The sequence below is a fragment of the Anopheles ziemanni genome, chromosome 3 (assembly GCF_943734765.1).
Source record: "Anopheles ziemanni chromosome 3, idAnoZiCoDA_A2_x.2, whole genome shotgun sequence".
NCBI lineage: Eukaryota > Metazoa > Arthropoda > Insecta > Diptera > Culicidae > Anopheles > Anopheles ziemanni.
Genome location: NC_080706.1, coordinates 92,805,105 through 92,818,728, shown reverse-complemented (window position 1 = coordinate 92,818,728; position 13,624 = coordinate 92,805,105). Strand labels below are relative to the sequence as shown.

Genomic DNA, 13,624 nt, shown 5'->3' with positions numbered 1-13,624 from the left:
CCCTCTGTCGAATGCTGCTGCTAACGAATCCTTCCCCTTCTTGTCCCCCATCTCCTGCCACCCACGAGCGCGAACGATTCGTTGCGCATCATTTGGCAAAAGTTGCCCTGTTCTTTTCCACCTTTTTTTGTTCGCCGCTGTTTGCATTCCCAATTGTTACTTTTTTTTACCCACCTGCGATGGCGTTTTGTTGGCAGGGAAAATTTCGATGCCGTTTTCCACCGGTGGAGGTGGAATGCACCCGCTTTGCCCTCGGTAAAGTTTGCAAATGTGCGTTCGCTTCAAGCGAACCGGAATGTTCATAGTCGTTTCATTAATTGGCGCACGTAAATATTAGCTAATTAATTTGAATATTTCATAAACGCCGCGATGGCACGCCGAGGGGGGGGGGGGGGGTTCATTCCCGGATGGAGGCGCAGGGAGAAAAACCCGACCCGAGCTTAGAACGGGTGACCGGGAAGGGTAAACAGATGCGTTCAGTTCCGTCGATTGACAGTTTGCCAAACGTGGCGTCGTGTGTGTGTTTGTGAGTATGGCTGACTCCTGTCGCTCGGCAAACAGAATAGCTGAACATTAGAACCAGGATTGCACCACTCCTCCGGCGGTTGGGGAATGGAGTTTTGTAGCAACATATTTACGCCAATCGCATAATTAGTGGTACGCAGCCAACAACATTCCAACGGTTTGTGTTTGGCCGTATGGTTGGCTTTATTAATGTTTCATAGTACAACCGCCTGCAATTAAGGCATTCGTGGGCGCAAAACACGACTGGGGGTGGGAAAAATCTATTTTTCATGGCGTTGTGGTGAGTAAATAGTTTGTAGATTTGTTTGAAGGCACTGGCATGTGCGTGGAGAATATGTTTTCCCCAACAGCAAACAAGGATGATTGTTAGATGAATTTTACCACAAAGAGGATTATTTGAAAGCTCTTCGAAGTTGATGAATCTCATTTTAAAGTTTCGTAAATTTGATTATTAAACGGGTTCAGTTATTGTCTCACTAAGGATTGCCAACTAATGATTATGTTAATTATTATCGTATGATGTAATACACACTGTAAATTTAAAAGCATGGTTAAACATGTAAGACCACCTTTTAAAGAAAAAAAAATTAGCATGAGGAGTAAAAATCAAAGCTTATTAATGCCCTTCAGTTTTTAAAACAATTACTTTTGCTATTTACAATTTTGCAAAAGGCTGTGGAAGTATTCAAACTAATAAAATAATGACAAACAATTGAAAAGAACTTGTACAGACGTTTGAAATGGAAGCGATTTCCAACTTCACTTAAAGCTAACAAACAAACGCTTCCTAACCATCAACTTCTTAACTCAAATTACCATGGGAACGAATTAAACATTTCACGTTGCCATTACAGTTTTGTTTACAAGTACAAGGTTGTTGTTCCGAAGGTTTGAAAATCGAAGGCAGCCTTGAGTTCGTTCGAGTTCGCATTATTGCTAAGTATTATAACTAATCACTTTAAACTATTTCTCATTTTTTGGAACAAATCGATTAAAGTAATTGAAGAGTACTATTTAAACAATATCAACAAAGTATTCAGCGTAACATTTCTGAAGAAAAACCAACGTTACCTAATGTTTTTCCCACATTCGCTTCGTGTGCTCTCGAACAGGTCTGGTTCCAGAATCGGCGGGCCAAGTTTCGCAAGCAGGAACGCATCGCCCAGCAGAAGGTGTCCAGCAACAATGGCGGCAGCAGCAGCAGCAACGGTAGCAGCAGCGGCGGCGGCGGTGGCAACAACGCGAACGGCAACAACACCGGCTCCAGCAATAATCAAGATTCATCGTCCGTGAAGAGCGAGCAGAAGGGTGGGGCGGGGGCGGGGGCGGTGAACGGGGGCAGCACGACCCCGAAGGACATCAAGCCGCCCGGTTCGCCCTGCCTTTCCGTCACCACCCTCTCCACCACGCCCAACTCGAGCGCCTCCTCCCACCAGTCGCTGAACGGCGATATCAAACCAATTAATGGTAAGTGTTTTTCCGCCGCCGATTTTCCCGCCCGGGGGAGGAGTGGGGAATGCATTGCGCCCGCTTGTTATTGGTTGCTGCTGCTCCGGGGGTTTTCTTCCCCCGTGGTGGGTGTGATTGTCGCACAATCCGATGTGATGTGGTCGCATCCGGCTCCGAAACCCAGGACCCTTTTTCGGTCACACATTCTGCTGCGTATTGCGGGCGCTTGTCATTTCACCCCCGGAAAACACTTGGAGATGTGCTGGAAATAAGGAACAGCATCATCCAGCTCTCCTTTTCTTTGCCGTCAAAGTCCTTCCGTACGATGCGAAAGTGGTCCCATTTGGTGTCGGGCTGGTGCTGTCGTAAATTTTTCATTATAAAAGACACCGGAAGCAAGCCGAGGCGAAGGCAAGCCACTGATCACAGTGCCACCGTTGTTTTTCCAAACCCACGGCGTGCTTCCTCCTCCTAGCTTCGGAGTCCGTGGACAACCTTCCGGGAGCTGGAGCTGGAGGAGAACAAATCAAGAGAAAACGCCACCGAGCGGGCGAGATGTTCGCTTTTCTTTTCCTCGCTTTGCTTGGGACGCGTTTGTCCCAGTTTTCCGCTCCCTTCGTCCCGGATAGTCTCCTCCAACCGTTGCCGATAATCCTCCCGGAGAGGCAGAGATTCACCTTCGAGCGAGGGAAAGATGTGCCTTTCGCCGTTTGCTTCGATGTAACGATGTTTGTTGCTTTTGCAAGGCTTCTCACTCAACTCACGACGGTGCGTTACTTGGGGAAACGTGGGGAAAGCTCGTGCCGGCGGTGGCGGCAGGCGCGACATTTTCGAAATAATCTGACATTAATTCGTATAAATGAACGGTGTAACAAGGCAATTTTCTTGATTAAACCAATTTAATACATTTCGCAAGGCAAAATGGCTTGCCCCACCCGTTCCACAAACACGTACACGTATCTAGTAGCCCGCGGTTGCTTCGCACCAACACGCGTGTGCGAGGAAAAACAAAATGAAGCCCGCGCGGCGTGAACTTTTACTTCAGTAACAGGTGGTTGCGTTTTACATTCGGCGGCGTAAGATTTGTTCCTTTTATTTTCTCCCTTTCCAAGACACCACGTGTCTCTCGTGGCTTTGTGTGTGTGTCAATTTGAGCATCACTTTTTTCTCCTTCCCTCGGCCGGTGCATTAGCATTATAAAAGATTAAATGGCAACGCCTTTGGCTAAGCACATTCGCACGGTCGAGTTGTGAGTTCATCCGTAGAAAATGTTTCAAGTGGGGAGCTAGGTATTAATTCTAATTAAAAGAAGTAATACGTGGAAAGTAATGTAGCGCCCGCTTGTCTGTGTTACGGCAAAGGTGGCAAAAGTAATTTGTTTGCTAATTTTAATTGCGTTACATGCTTGCAATGCTTGAAGATTAATAGGCATGTGATCGCTGAACTGATGTTCGGTTGAATTGAGTGACATTTGCATCCAAAAAGATATTCAAGAATAATGTAATTTTTTGAAATTTTAAGAAGAAAATAATTTAAGTTCTCTTATCTGGAATCATCTCAAACAATTGCAAAAAGGTTAATTGAGTTGGTAAAACAAATTAATATGTTATAACTCGTTTGTTTTGTAACTGTTGTTTTGATTGAGGCTTAAATAAGCGTTTTTATTGCATTTCCAATTGAATTATTGGTCTTCCAAATCTTTAAGAACAACTTCCCCCAGCAACAAATGTGTACAAGATATTAAATCAAACCAACTTTGTTCTAGTACATCATTTAATTCCAAATATCACGAATAAAAATCCTCCCAAACACTAAAGATAGTCAATCATCTTCGCTACAGGCACTACTGCTGTCACGTTAGTTGGAAAGTTTTGTAAATCTAACCTGTCTCCAAAAATAAGTCTCCAGAAGAAGTGGAAGAAAAATTTCTCCAACTATATTCGTCCAACTGAATATTTTCGATATTGGAGCAATACGGTCTCGGTACGGTGGAAAGTTCCCACTCTTTCTCTACCGTCATATCCTTTTTGTTTCTCTCTCTTTCCTACTCTCTTTAGTTGGCCCCATCTTTTTCGGATTTCGAGCATGAGCAAGAACGAGCCTGGCTCCAACTTTCGAGTTTATGAATTATGGATTATGAAGTTTGCGTCCCGCGGGAAAATGTGCTGCCAGCAGAACTATTCCACATTCGTTTGTCTTCCCCGAACAAAGTCTGGCATGGTGTGGGTTGTCGCCAAAGGGGGCGGGGAGGACGAATGTTGGCATACGCGTCCTTTCGACATCGTTTCCAGCGATCATCCGTTACTGTCGTGGCCCGTTTGTGGTCGTGTGTCACATGAGCAGGTCCCGATTCCTTTTTCTCCCTTGCTGAACTCATCCTCATGGGTTGACATTTTATTTTGCTCGTAGGATTTTTTTTCGTCCCTTTCTCATGGTGTTTGTTTTGCTCTCCTTATCTTTTTTTTAGGAAAACTGACGGACGATTTAAACGGCACGAGTCTCCACAATGGACCCAGCCATCACCATCTGGTGGTCAGCAATGGCACGAACAACAACAACAACAGCCACCACCATCACAACAACAACAACAGCATCAGCAACAACAACAACAACAACAATAACAAGTGGAACTCGTCGTGCAACCCGCTGCTGCAGAACCAGAAGGCGGCCAACCACTTGAGCATGAATCATAACCTGCAGAACCACCATCACCACGCGGTGGCCGCCCTCTCGTCGCCATTTTCGTCGCTGCTCGGGGCGGCGGCGGGTGGCGGTGCGGCCGGTTATCTGCTGGATCCCCTCGGTGGCCTGAACAAGACGACCGCGGCCAATCATCTGTTCTAAAGGTCGTAACGGTCGGCCTGATTTAACGCGTTTAGAAGTACGTTACACTGTAAAGGACACAGGGGGGAGAAAGGGTGGAGGATAACCTCGAGGTGTGTGGTTGGTTCATTAGGAGCACGCGAAATGTGTTGGTGGTCGTCTCCTGGCACGCTCGAAACCAACGGCCAGCTAGCAGGAGTAGGTGTTTCGTTCTGATATGATTTAATCCATCCTTGTTTTGCTTTATTTTTTCCCGTATATCTCACGTATTTCCTTCCTAATTTCACCCTTGACCGGGAGAAAGCGGTCAGAGGGAGGGGTACTAAAAATAACCCCACCTCTTCCCGGCCAAAAGACAGTTTTTCTGTGGAAATACCGTTAATTAAATCGCACTGCAACCTTCCTTCTCGTGCGCTCGATACACTGTTGTCCGGGCTGACGTGTCCTGCCGGGAGAATGAGCTGGAAAGCGGAGAGACATGACAGCAACCCGGGGGCGATCTGTCATCGGTGGCGTAGGTGACATTAATCAAAATGAAGGAAGAAAAAAGGAACATAAGAAACAAATGTAAGCAACGTGTGCCACCGGGAACGCGATACGTCCATCAGTGAGAAACTAACTCGTGACTACTAACTTGAGAGGCAAGCGGAAAGCCGCATTGCCAAATAGGAACCAAAAGGCGAAACGATGGGAAAAAGTGTACTACAACTCGCAACAGAATGGTATACGGAGCTCGAAACGGATCTCATTACGATTAGACTAAGCAGCATATACGAAGCGAGAATCACTTTTGATGAATGGAGGACTTAAAGAACGTTGGTCAAGTGGAGGATCCACAATTAGAAACCTTTTCATAGCAGTCTAGCCTTTGAGAGGCTTGCAAAATACTGTAAATACTTTATCTAGAGGAAGCTATCCATAAAAACAAATCGTTAGAGAAAAAACAAACCGGTTCCAATTGTACATAGAATTGGCAAATTCATGTTCCAATGAACAAATAACATATTTGCAGATTGTCAAAAAGGATCGGAAAGCCATTTCATAGAATCCCCCATAGAAAAGAGATAGTTCGCAAGCTGGAAGGCATCAGGAAGACATTATCAAATCCGCCATAAGCCTTTCGATTCAATATCCTTATGATTTCTTGTAAGGGTTTCTTTTAAACGCAGTAGTACTACTACACTTCTCTCTCAATAATTTGTTACCAAAATAATAAAACCTTATAGAACCTGCAATAGTATTGCTCCCCACAACCGCTTGTAGTCCGTAACGACGTCGAAAGTCCATGAGACTAGTTTTGAAGCGTTCCGTTGATCCAAGCATCCAAGTTCAAGTTGTGGATCAAAGTCGACAGCGATTTGTCTACCTGTCAGAATAATAATTAGCAAAACCACGCAGAAACACGCCGACACGTGAGAAGTGAATCAAACGAAAGCCCCTAGAAATAGCATCCAAAGAAGCAGAAAAGCAGAGTAAAGAAAAGTCTAGTCTCCGAAATGCCAAAAACAAGAATGGTAGTGCTAAAATAAACATTGTACGATAAGTTGACACTAAGAGTAAGTCAAATATACTAAGAATCGGAACAAATAAAAAGAAAAAGAGAACAACAAACCGACAACATAATCACACACAACGGTGTTCTGTCCGTCAGTCGAGGGATCGCCTAGACGTCTGTCGAACGTCTAGGCGGATGGTGATTCGAACGGTGTGGAATGCTGTCCAAGGAAACCCAACAAACGCTGCCTTTTTGGAACACACAATGAACAATGAAGTGATGGGGCATCCTATATTTAAAAGTTCACCTCCTCCATCCGCGTTATAATGTTCGCCAAATCCGCCAATCGGTGAAGGGATGTTCTATTTCCGGACCGTCCAACTCAATCGGACATGGGTCAACGATGGTCGAAAATAATACTTTCGCTTACGGTGTCTCACCTTCGATCGTCGTTTGTTTATGTCAAACGGAACGCCACGTCATCGTTCGCACATTTGTACGGTATGTGTGACGAAAAAGGAAGATCTTGCAGATGCCAAAGTAGGCTGAGAGAATGTAGCGTGTTTGCTTTGTTGCTTTGGTTGAGTAACGAACCACTTACGAGAGGAAATTCTTCACCACGATGGTAGCCAATATTCCAAGATGACAGCTAATCTGGCGTGCCTTAGGTTCTACTGACGGTTGCCAACCGAAACGATCGGGGAAAACGGATGGAAAAGACCGTTTGGAAGAATGCTACCTGTTTCCATTTGGCGTCCCCTTCCCTACGGTTGGTATTCATCGCTATATTTAGCGACCACAGCGATCACACGTTCGTTTGTACTTATTAAGGCCGGGAAAGTCACCGAACAAGGCATGTCCACCGAATGCAGAAGCGATGGCCGACTCGGATCGCGATGATGTCCGGTTGCAGTTTTTATTGGGCCACTTAAAATAATGAACGGGATAATGTGTTCCCCTGTTTTGTGTTGCCGATTTGTTCTTCCCCGACTGTTGTTTGTTTTTCCGATGTCATCCCGTCTGCCATACGGCTGGATTTGCGTGCGTGCGTGCGATCGTTTGAAGCTCGGAAAAGCCGGGACCACCGTACGCAGTCGGGTGTTCCAAAAAGGACGCAACTTGTTAAAAATAGCAAAAGAAAACAAGCTTGGGTTTTTTACTGCCTGCTCTTAGCACTATGTCTCTTCTTCTGCCCATCTAGGAGGTCATCAAACGGGAAGGCCTAGGATCGGTGACGCCGAAAGAAAAAACCTCCGGCGAGCGAACGGAGCGAATCGATTGTACATAACCTCACTTCGGGCGAGGAAAACAAAACCGCAATCAAACGCGATCGCGCTTGCGACAGGTTTTTTGATCGCAACCTTGAACGGAAGCGAACGGAGAAAGATCCCCCCCCCCCCCCTTCGATCAACCCACCCTGACCTCCACCTATTCGTTGGTAGGATCTTCCGTGCGGTGGAAGATGTGTCGAAGTTCTATAATTAAAACGTTCTCAAGCGTTAAGCGTTCCGTCCCCGACTGCTGGCTAGTGGTCGTGATTCGTGATGCTGGTTGGGGGGGTGACAAGCGATGGAGCAGAAAGGCACCACCCCCCGATGGGGGAGGTTTTTCATGGAATGGGGAACCGGGCATTACGTAGAAGATGATCGCGTAAGGTCACCGGTTGGAGGTTGCAAAATTGCCCAACAGCTGAATCATTCGCTTGGCAGGAATGTTTTGTTTTGCGAGTCTACGAACTCGCTATTATTAGGCGAAATTGTGCTAAGAAGAGTCATGGAAGGGGGAGAAGAAAATGTTTAGAAAAGAAAAATCTGTGCCATTTTTTTATTTCGTCAATCTTTGATCACGTTGATACATGGAAATTTCAGATTGTAAAATACAACTATTCTTGTAAATAATTTTCGAATATTAGTATCAACGCTTTGTAGGTTTAGTTATCCATAAACTTATACATTCTAGTTCAGCATTTGATAATCAAAATACCAATGCATCTATATTGGAAGACGAACAATAAAATTGATGAAAACTCTTCTGAGAAAAGAATGTTAATGTTTCAAAACAATACATAATATGCAAAATCAAAATGATTACTGATAAAATGAAGAAAATTCCACTCAAAATTTGTCAAACGGTTAATTATAAAAGACCTAACGATTCCCGCCAATTCTCTGGCACGGTAAGAAAATTGCATCTCGAAATCGATTTGTTGAAAGATGAAAATCCACCCCGTCGGGTGTTACAAACATGATCCGGTAAACAATGGCCCCATGGATAGAAGGGGGGGGGGGGGGGGGGTACCGAGGCATGAACGGAGGGGGAAGTAGAAGCGTGTTTGAATGCAGCTTTTGCTGAAAGAAATGATTGCATCAGTGGCAATGAATTCGCGATCGTGCAGAAGCTTCTTGTTGCAGTTTCGCGCGTGCGATAATGGGATGCGAATCCACACATTTGCAAAGTGAGATGTGATCTTGATTCGATCAAAAATTTTATTGAACATTCCTTTTTATAATATCCTAAACTTTGTTTCAATATGCTTCTATATTACTATATGGTTTTATAAAATTTCCAACTCCCTCACGATCGACAGGTTTATTTTGCGCAAATTTTGCAAAACATTTACAAATCGACTGATGGATCTCAAAGTTGACTCCTCCTAGACTAAACAACCTGTGTTTGTACATAATGTTCGGTTCCCGATAACATCTCCAGCCTGAAGAGATCATTCACTTAATGCCTCAAAACCCATCCATCTTCCTCGTTCATGATCAAGTGCTCACGGAGCGAGGCCGGGCCGGGAGTTTTATGTTCTCTGCCATTTGCTTATCTATTTTATCGCCGAAACAAGCATCGTAAGGGTTTTGCTTTCGCTCCCGGATCGATTTTACTCGAGTGGCGAAATAGGATCGTCTTGCTCGGAGGGTGAATCTATCATTTTGGGACGGAAATAAATTACCGACGCTATCGGCGAAACCCGTCAGCATGGAGATTCCATCGCCTTTACGCCGGCCAACCGCAGCTGAACGTTCTCGAAATAATGATGTGTATTTTATTGTAAACACGTCACCAGCAGGGGGAAGTCAATGTTTTCATTGCCAAATGGAAGTATAGATGCCGATTTTTTTTGGGAGATGGGGAAATTGGGGAAAGGAGAGAATTTTCCACCCAGTATCGAGTTTCGGAAAAACAAAAATCATCTCCGTTCGGGCAGCGCTGTTGGAAGCCGGTCGTGGTGCGCAAACGCGGGCGCATGTTTTTCCATTTCGCGCACCGACGGCGAGTGGGGAGGCGGCTTCGGGAGGTGATGGGGACTTTGGGGCAGGCGATCTTTAAAAGCAAACCTACCGTCCACAGGGAGCATCAGTATTCGAGCAGCTTTGCCCATAGCAACATCGGTGAAAGTTAAAGGCAGTGAGTCCTCAGAAGACGCAGTTCGTGCTTTGCGAGTTTTAGAAAGAAACACACAAACCGTCCACAACACAACAGCAGCAATGGCTTTGGAGCGTCAAGTTCGCATGAAGGTTGGTACCGACGGAGTGTTATAACATCGCTGTGGTGAACGATTTTTCATGTGCAAAACCCTTGGAGAAATGATGTGATATCAAGTGTGTGAGTGTGTGATGACGGTGATATCTTCATATCTCTCTATATACCTCAGATCGCCGGCAAGCGTGACCTGGAGAAGGACAAGGAGGCACAGTACTGGGTGGAGGAGGTGCTCGGCGAGAAGTTCCCGGCCGGCGTCCTGTACGAGGATGCGCTCCGCGACGGGCTGATCCTGTGCAAGCTGATCAACAAGCTGGAACCGGGCGCGGTCGCGAAGATCAACACGTCCGGTGGCCAGTTTAAGATGATGGAGAACATCAATCTGTTCCAGCAGGCGATCAAGAAGTACGGCGTGCCGGACCTGGACGTATTCCAGACGGTCGATCTGTACGAGAAGAAGGACATAGCGCAGGTCACGAGCACCATCTTCGCCCTCGGACGTGCGGTAAGTGATCCTCGAGGTGTACTATGCGAGATTGAGATCCTTTCAATGAGAGGTTAAGAAGGGACCCAAAGTTCTAGTGAAACCATAGACTTCTTTTAAGAACCTACCATAGAAGATAATGTACAGAGAGATCCCAGAAATTTTGTCAGGATTCCAACATTGTGTAATCGCGATTAACTTTTTATCAGATTTTTGGAAGAAGATACTCGATTGGAATACGACCATGGAAAACTTCTAATTCAGCAGATCTTCCTCAGTTCATATATTCTACATTACTTACAGTATATTCTATGATCCAACTAATAGGTTTTCCTAGAAGCAGTTCTAATACTTTGTTGAATAGGGGCTCTGGCTATAGACGGTGAGATCTCAATAAGTTCGTCTTGAACTCAGAATCAGATGTTCAGATCGTAATCAGGATCAGAAGTTGTGCTCTAGAGCTCCAGGAGACTCCGAATTGTTATAAAGATCCCGCCCCACGTTGATCACTAACCTCTGACCTCATTCCTCTCCCACGCAGTGCTACAAACATCCCGACTTCAAGGGCCCGTTCCTCGGACCGAAACCGGCGGACGAGTGCAAGCGCAACTTCACCGACGAGCAGCTGAACGCCGGCCAGGCCATCATCGGGCTGCAGGCGGGCACGAACAAGGGTGCCACGCAGGCCGGCCAGAACATTGGCGCCGGTCGTAAAATTATTCTCGGAAAGTAAACGCGCACACCACAGGGCGGGCCCCGCCGGAGGTTCCGGAAACATGTGTACAAAAATCAGCACACACACACACATATACTACATAAACGCACAAACACAGAAACATATTTACCCCGCGACCTACATTACATAAGCTGAGCTGATCCCGATCTGATCCCCAATGATGGTTAACTCCCACCCCGCGTGTAGCAAGTTCCTGATCCTTCCTTCCAAACCAAACAAACGACTACGTTAGCGAGTGTGTAAGATACTGGTGGAGGCGGAAGTGTGAGAAGAAGAAAAGTAGGTAGGACGACGATGTCGGGAAAGTTCGAGATTCCAGCGCAAACAGATTGTCGCACTCGATTCGAGAAACGCGTCGCGGAAACACTGGTATTACTTGAAGGCGCCTACGACTTTATACCTTATACCGTGGATTTATTGAGCAAGCGTTTGACCGAAGGGCGAGATTTTTTGTAAGGGAAAACAATTCGTTGATAATTTATTTGTAATAAAATTAATACTATTTCTATAAAAAAAAACCAAACAAACAACGGAATGGTACATTCTTTATGGTTATTATTATATGGTGTGAATTTAATTGGAAAGGAAGGTGTCATAGTTTGGAGTGCTATTCCAAGGCACACTTAAATTGCATCATTTCAGGTCATCCCACGCCTGCTAAGTCGCTAAGGGAAAGTGTGTTTCCACTCTCCTCTCATACGACGGACGGACGGATGGCCTTCTTTCGCTGACAGCTAATAAAAATCGTCCTCAAAAGCCAGCAGCCAAACGGGGAAAAACGTTTCGCAACGCACCAGAGCTGAGGCGGCTGTTAGCACTACTTTATCTTCGCGGGCAACGCGAGGCCAACATCTTTCCAGTCCATTAACCGGCCGCAAACTGGTTGTTGCCGAGACCCGAGTGCTCTCTGACACACACTCACGCACGCGCTGCTTGGCGCTTGGACTAAGGAATGTGACTTCGCATGTGTGTTTTGCGTTCTTGTTTGTTTTTCCTAACGCCGCTTCTTCTTCAACTGGCGCTTTTGGAGGCCATGCAAGGAGCGCGCGGAAAAATGAACCATTTTCCACCGCTTGGACGGCGGACTCTCGGTGGACCTTCGACTAATTTTACACGCCCGTTCGTATGCACAACCGGCACCAAGCACCAAGTGGTGGAAAACTAGCGAACGGAAAACCACTCGGGCCATTTCGAGGGTGGGGCGTTATAGTTCGCGTGGGACGATCGCGGGCACAGTTTTCCCAACGATAGTGGAGTGCGGGTGAAGAAAAACGTACACCATACACCATATAGGAAAATTTATTTACATTCGACGTACGATCGATCGCTGTCGGTTTCGGATTGCCGGTCGTTCGGTTTGTTATTGCAAACGACTTTCCGGGCCGGGGATTCGCTATCCGAAAGGGAATTATTGTTTAGATGATGTTCCGCCCGAATGTGTTTATTGCATGGCCGTAAGTGAAAATTCGATTCGCACGCGCCATACGCGCGTTGGTTCATAGTTTTGCGAGAACATCTGTATTTCAGCCCGAACACGTTTCCGAGCGTCCGTTCATTGTAAATTTTAAAAGGAAGAAAAAAACCCCAAACAACAATATTGCGGTGGAATCTTTTTTTTCAAAATTTGCAACAAAACGAACGCAAAAAGATTGTCGTATTTTTCCTGCGCGTTGTGTCGAGGATATTATTCGCATGCAAATCCTTGAACCTAGCGTGAATTTCTGGTACTACAACTTGTAAGTTTTCCGCTAGGTGGCGTCGAATCCTTTCAGGAGAAGAAAATTTGTTTTCTTTTCCGTGAACAGTTAATTTTCCGTTTCGTGAGAGGGGAATAAGAAAATGATCAATCGAATAATAAAAAATCGAATCGTAACAAATATTAGTTAGGCGAGTTCATAACCTGAAAAAAAAAGCAAGTTAAGTTAAGAAAAAAAGCAAAACCAAAGTAAATATTGTTACAGACATATTTTGAATCTTTGTAACATTGAATTAATAAGATAAAGTTTGAAGATTAGTTAAGAACCTCCAAATTACCAGCAGTTTTTGCATTCTATGAAACATTTGAACTTTTATAGTTCGGAAATGTTACTCCAAACCAAATATACTTTCTCGATGTATGTTCCTAAGACAAAATGTTTCTTATTGCCGAAAAATAAAGCATTTACTCTAACCACATTCTCCTGTAGATCAGTGAGCATACATACTAAAATAAAACATAACTTCTTTGTTGATCATTTTCTTCGTCTTGCTGTCTTGAACATCTTCCCACATTCGTTCCGTAGCTTGCATTAATTCACCTGCAGTTTTACGTAACAGCATTTCAGATCACATCCCACCACAAAATTCAGTCGAGCCAGTAGCTTCATTGGAATGCACCTTAATGTTTTTTATAAAGATTTTTACCTTCACAAAGTGTTGAGTGAAAAAAAACTATAAGAAGATCGAGTGAGAGAGACGAGAAGAAAAAAGGAAAAATGGAAACCAATAGAAAGAGAGCCTCTTGTAGCGGAATTATTCCGCAAAGTAAACACCCAACACATCCTCTGCCATCTTCTGTGCGCTCTTACGAATCTGATAAATACGGTAAAGAGTGGAATGTGAGGGGAAGCGGTGTGAGAGAGAAGGGAAG

General features: G+C 45.1%; 2 protein-coding genes across 2 annotated transcripts in view; both read left to right on the top strand.

Moving 5' to 3' along the window:
• LOC131286692 (paired mesoderm homeobox protein 2B-like) overlaps nt 1–4,818 on the top strand; it is a 41,085-nt gene extending 36,267 nt beyond the window's left edge. The window contains exons 3-4 of the mRNA XM_058315682.1: nt 1,638–1,992; nt 4,442–4,818. Coding sequence (XP_058171665.1) covers nt 1,638–1,992; nt 4,442–4,818 — 732 coding nt within the window. The remainder of the gene's footprint in view (nt 1–1,637; nt 1,993–4,441) is intronic.
• A 4,962-nt stretch (nt 4,819–9,780) lies between these two features.
• Nucleotides 9,781–10,992, top strand: LOC131286581 (muscle-specific protein 20-like). The gene is made up of 3 exons (XM_058315557.1): nt 9,781–9,810; nt 9,948–10,280; nt 10,801–10,992. Exons 1-3 carry the CDS (start codon nt 9,781–9,783, stop codon nt 10,990–10,992), a joined length of 555 nt encoding a protein of 184 aa, XP_058171540.1.
• Nucleotides 10,993–13,624: the final 2,632 nt, after the last annotated feature.

What these genes read in the sequence shown, in the direction of transcription:
- LOC131286581 (XM_058315557.1), top strand. Translation starts at nt 9,781, where the DNA reads ATGGCTTTGGAGCGTCAAGTTCGCATGAAG. An exon ending in AGCGTCAAGTTCGCATGAAG is followed by an intron (nt 9,811 to 9,947) that starts GTTGGTACCGAC and finishes TATATACCTCAG; the next exon opens with ATCGCCGGCAAGCGTGACCT. An exon ending in TCTTCGCCCTCGGACGTGCG is followed by an intron (nt 10,281 to 10,800) that starts GTAAGTGATCCT and finishes TCTCCCACGCAG; the next exon opens with TGCTACAAACATCCCGACTT.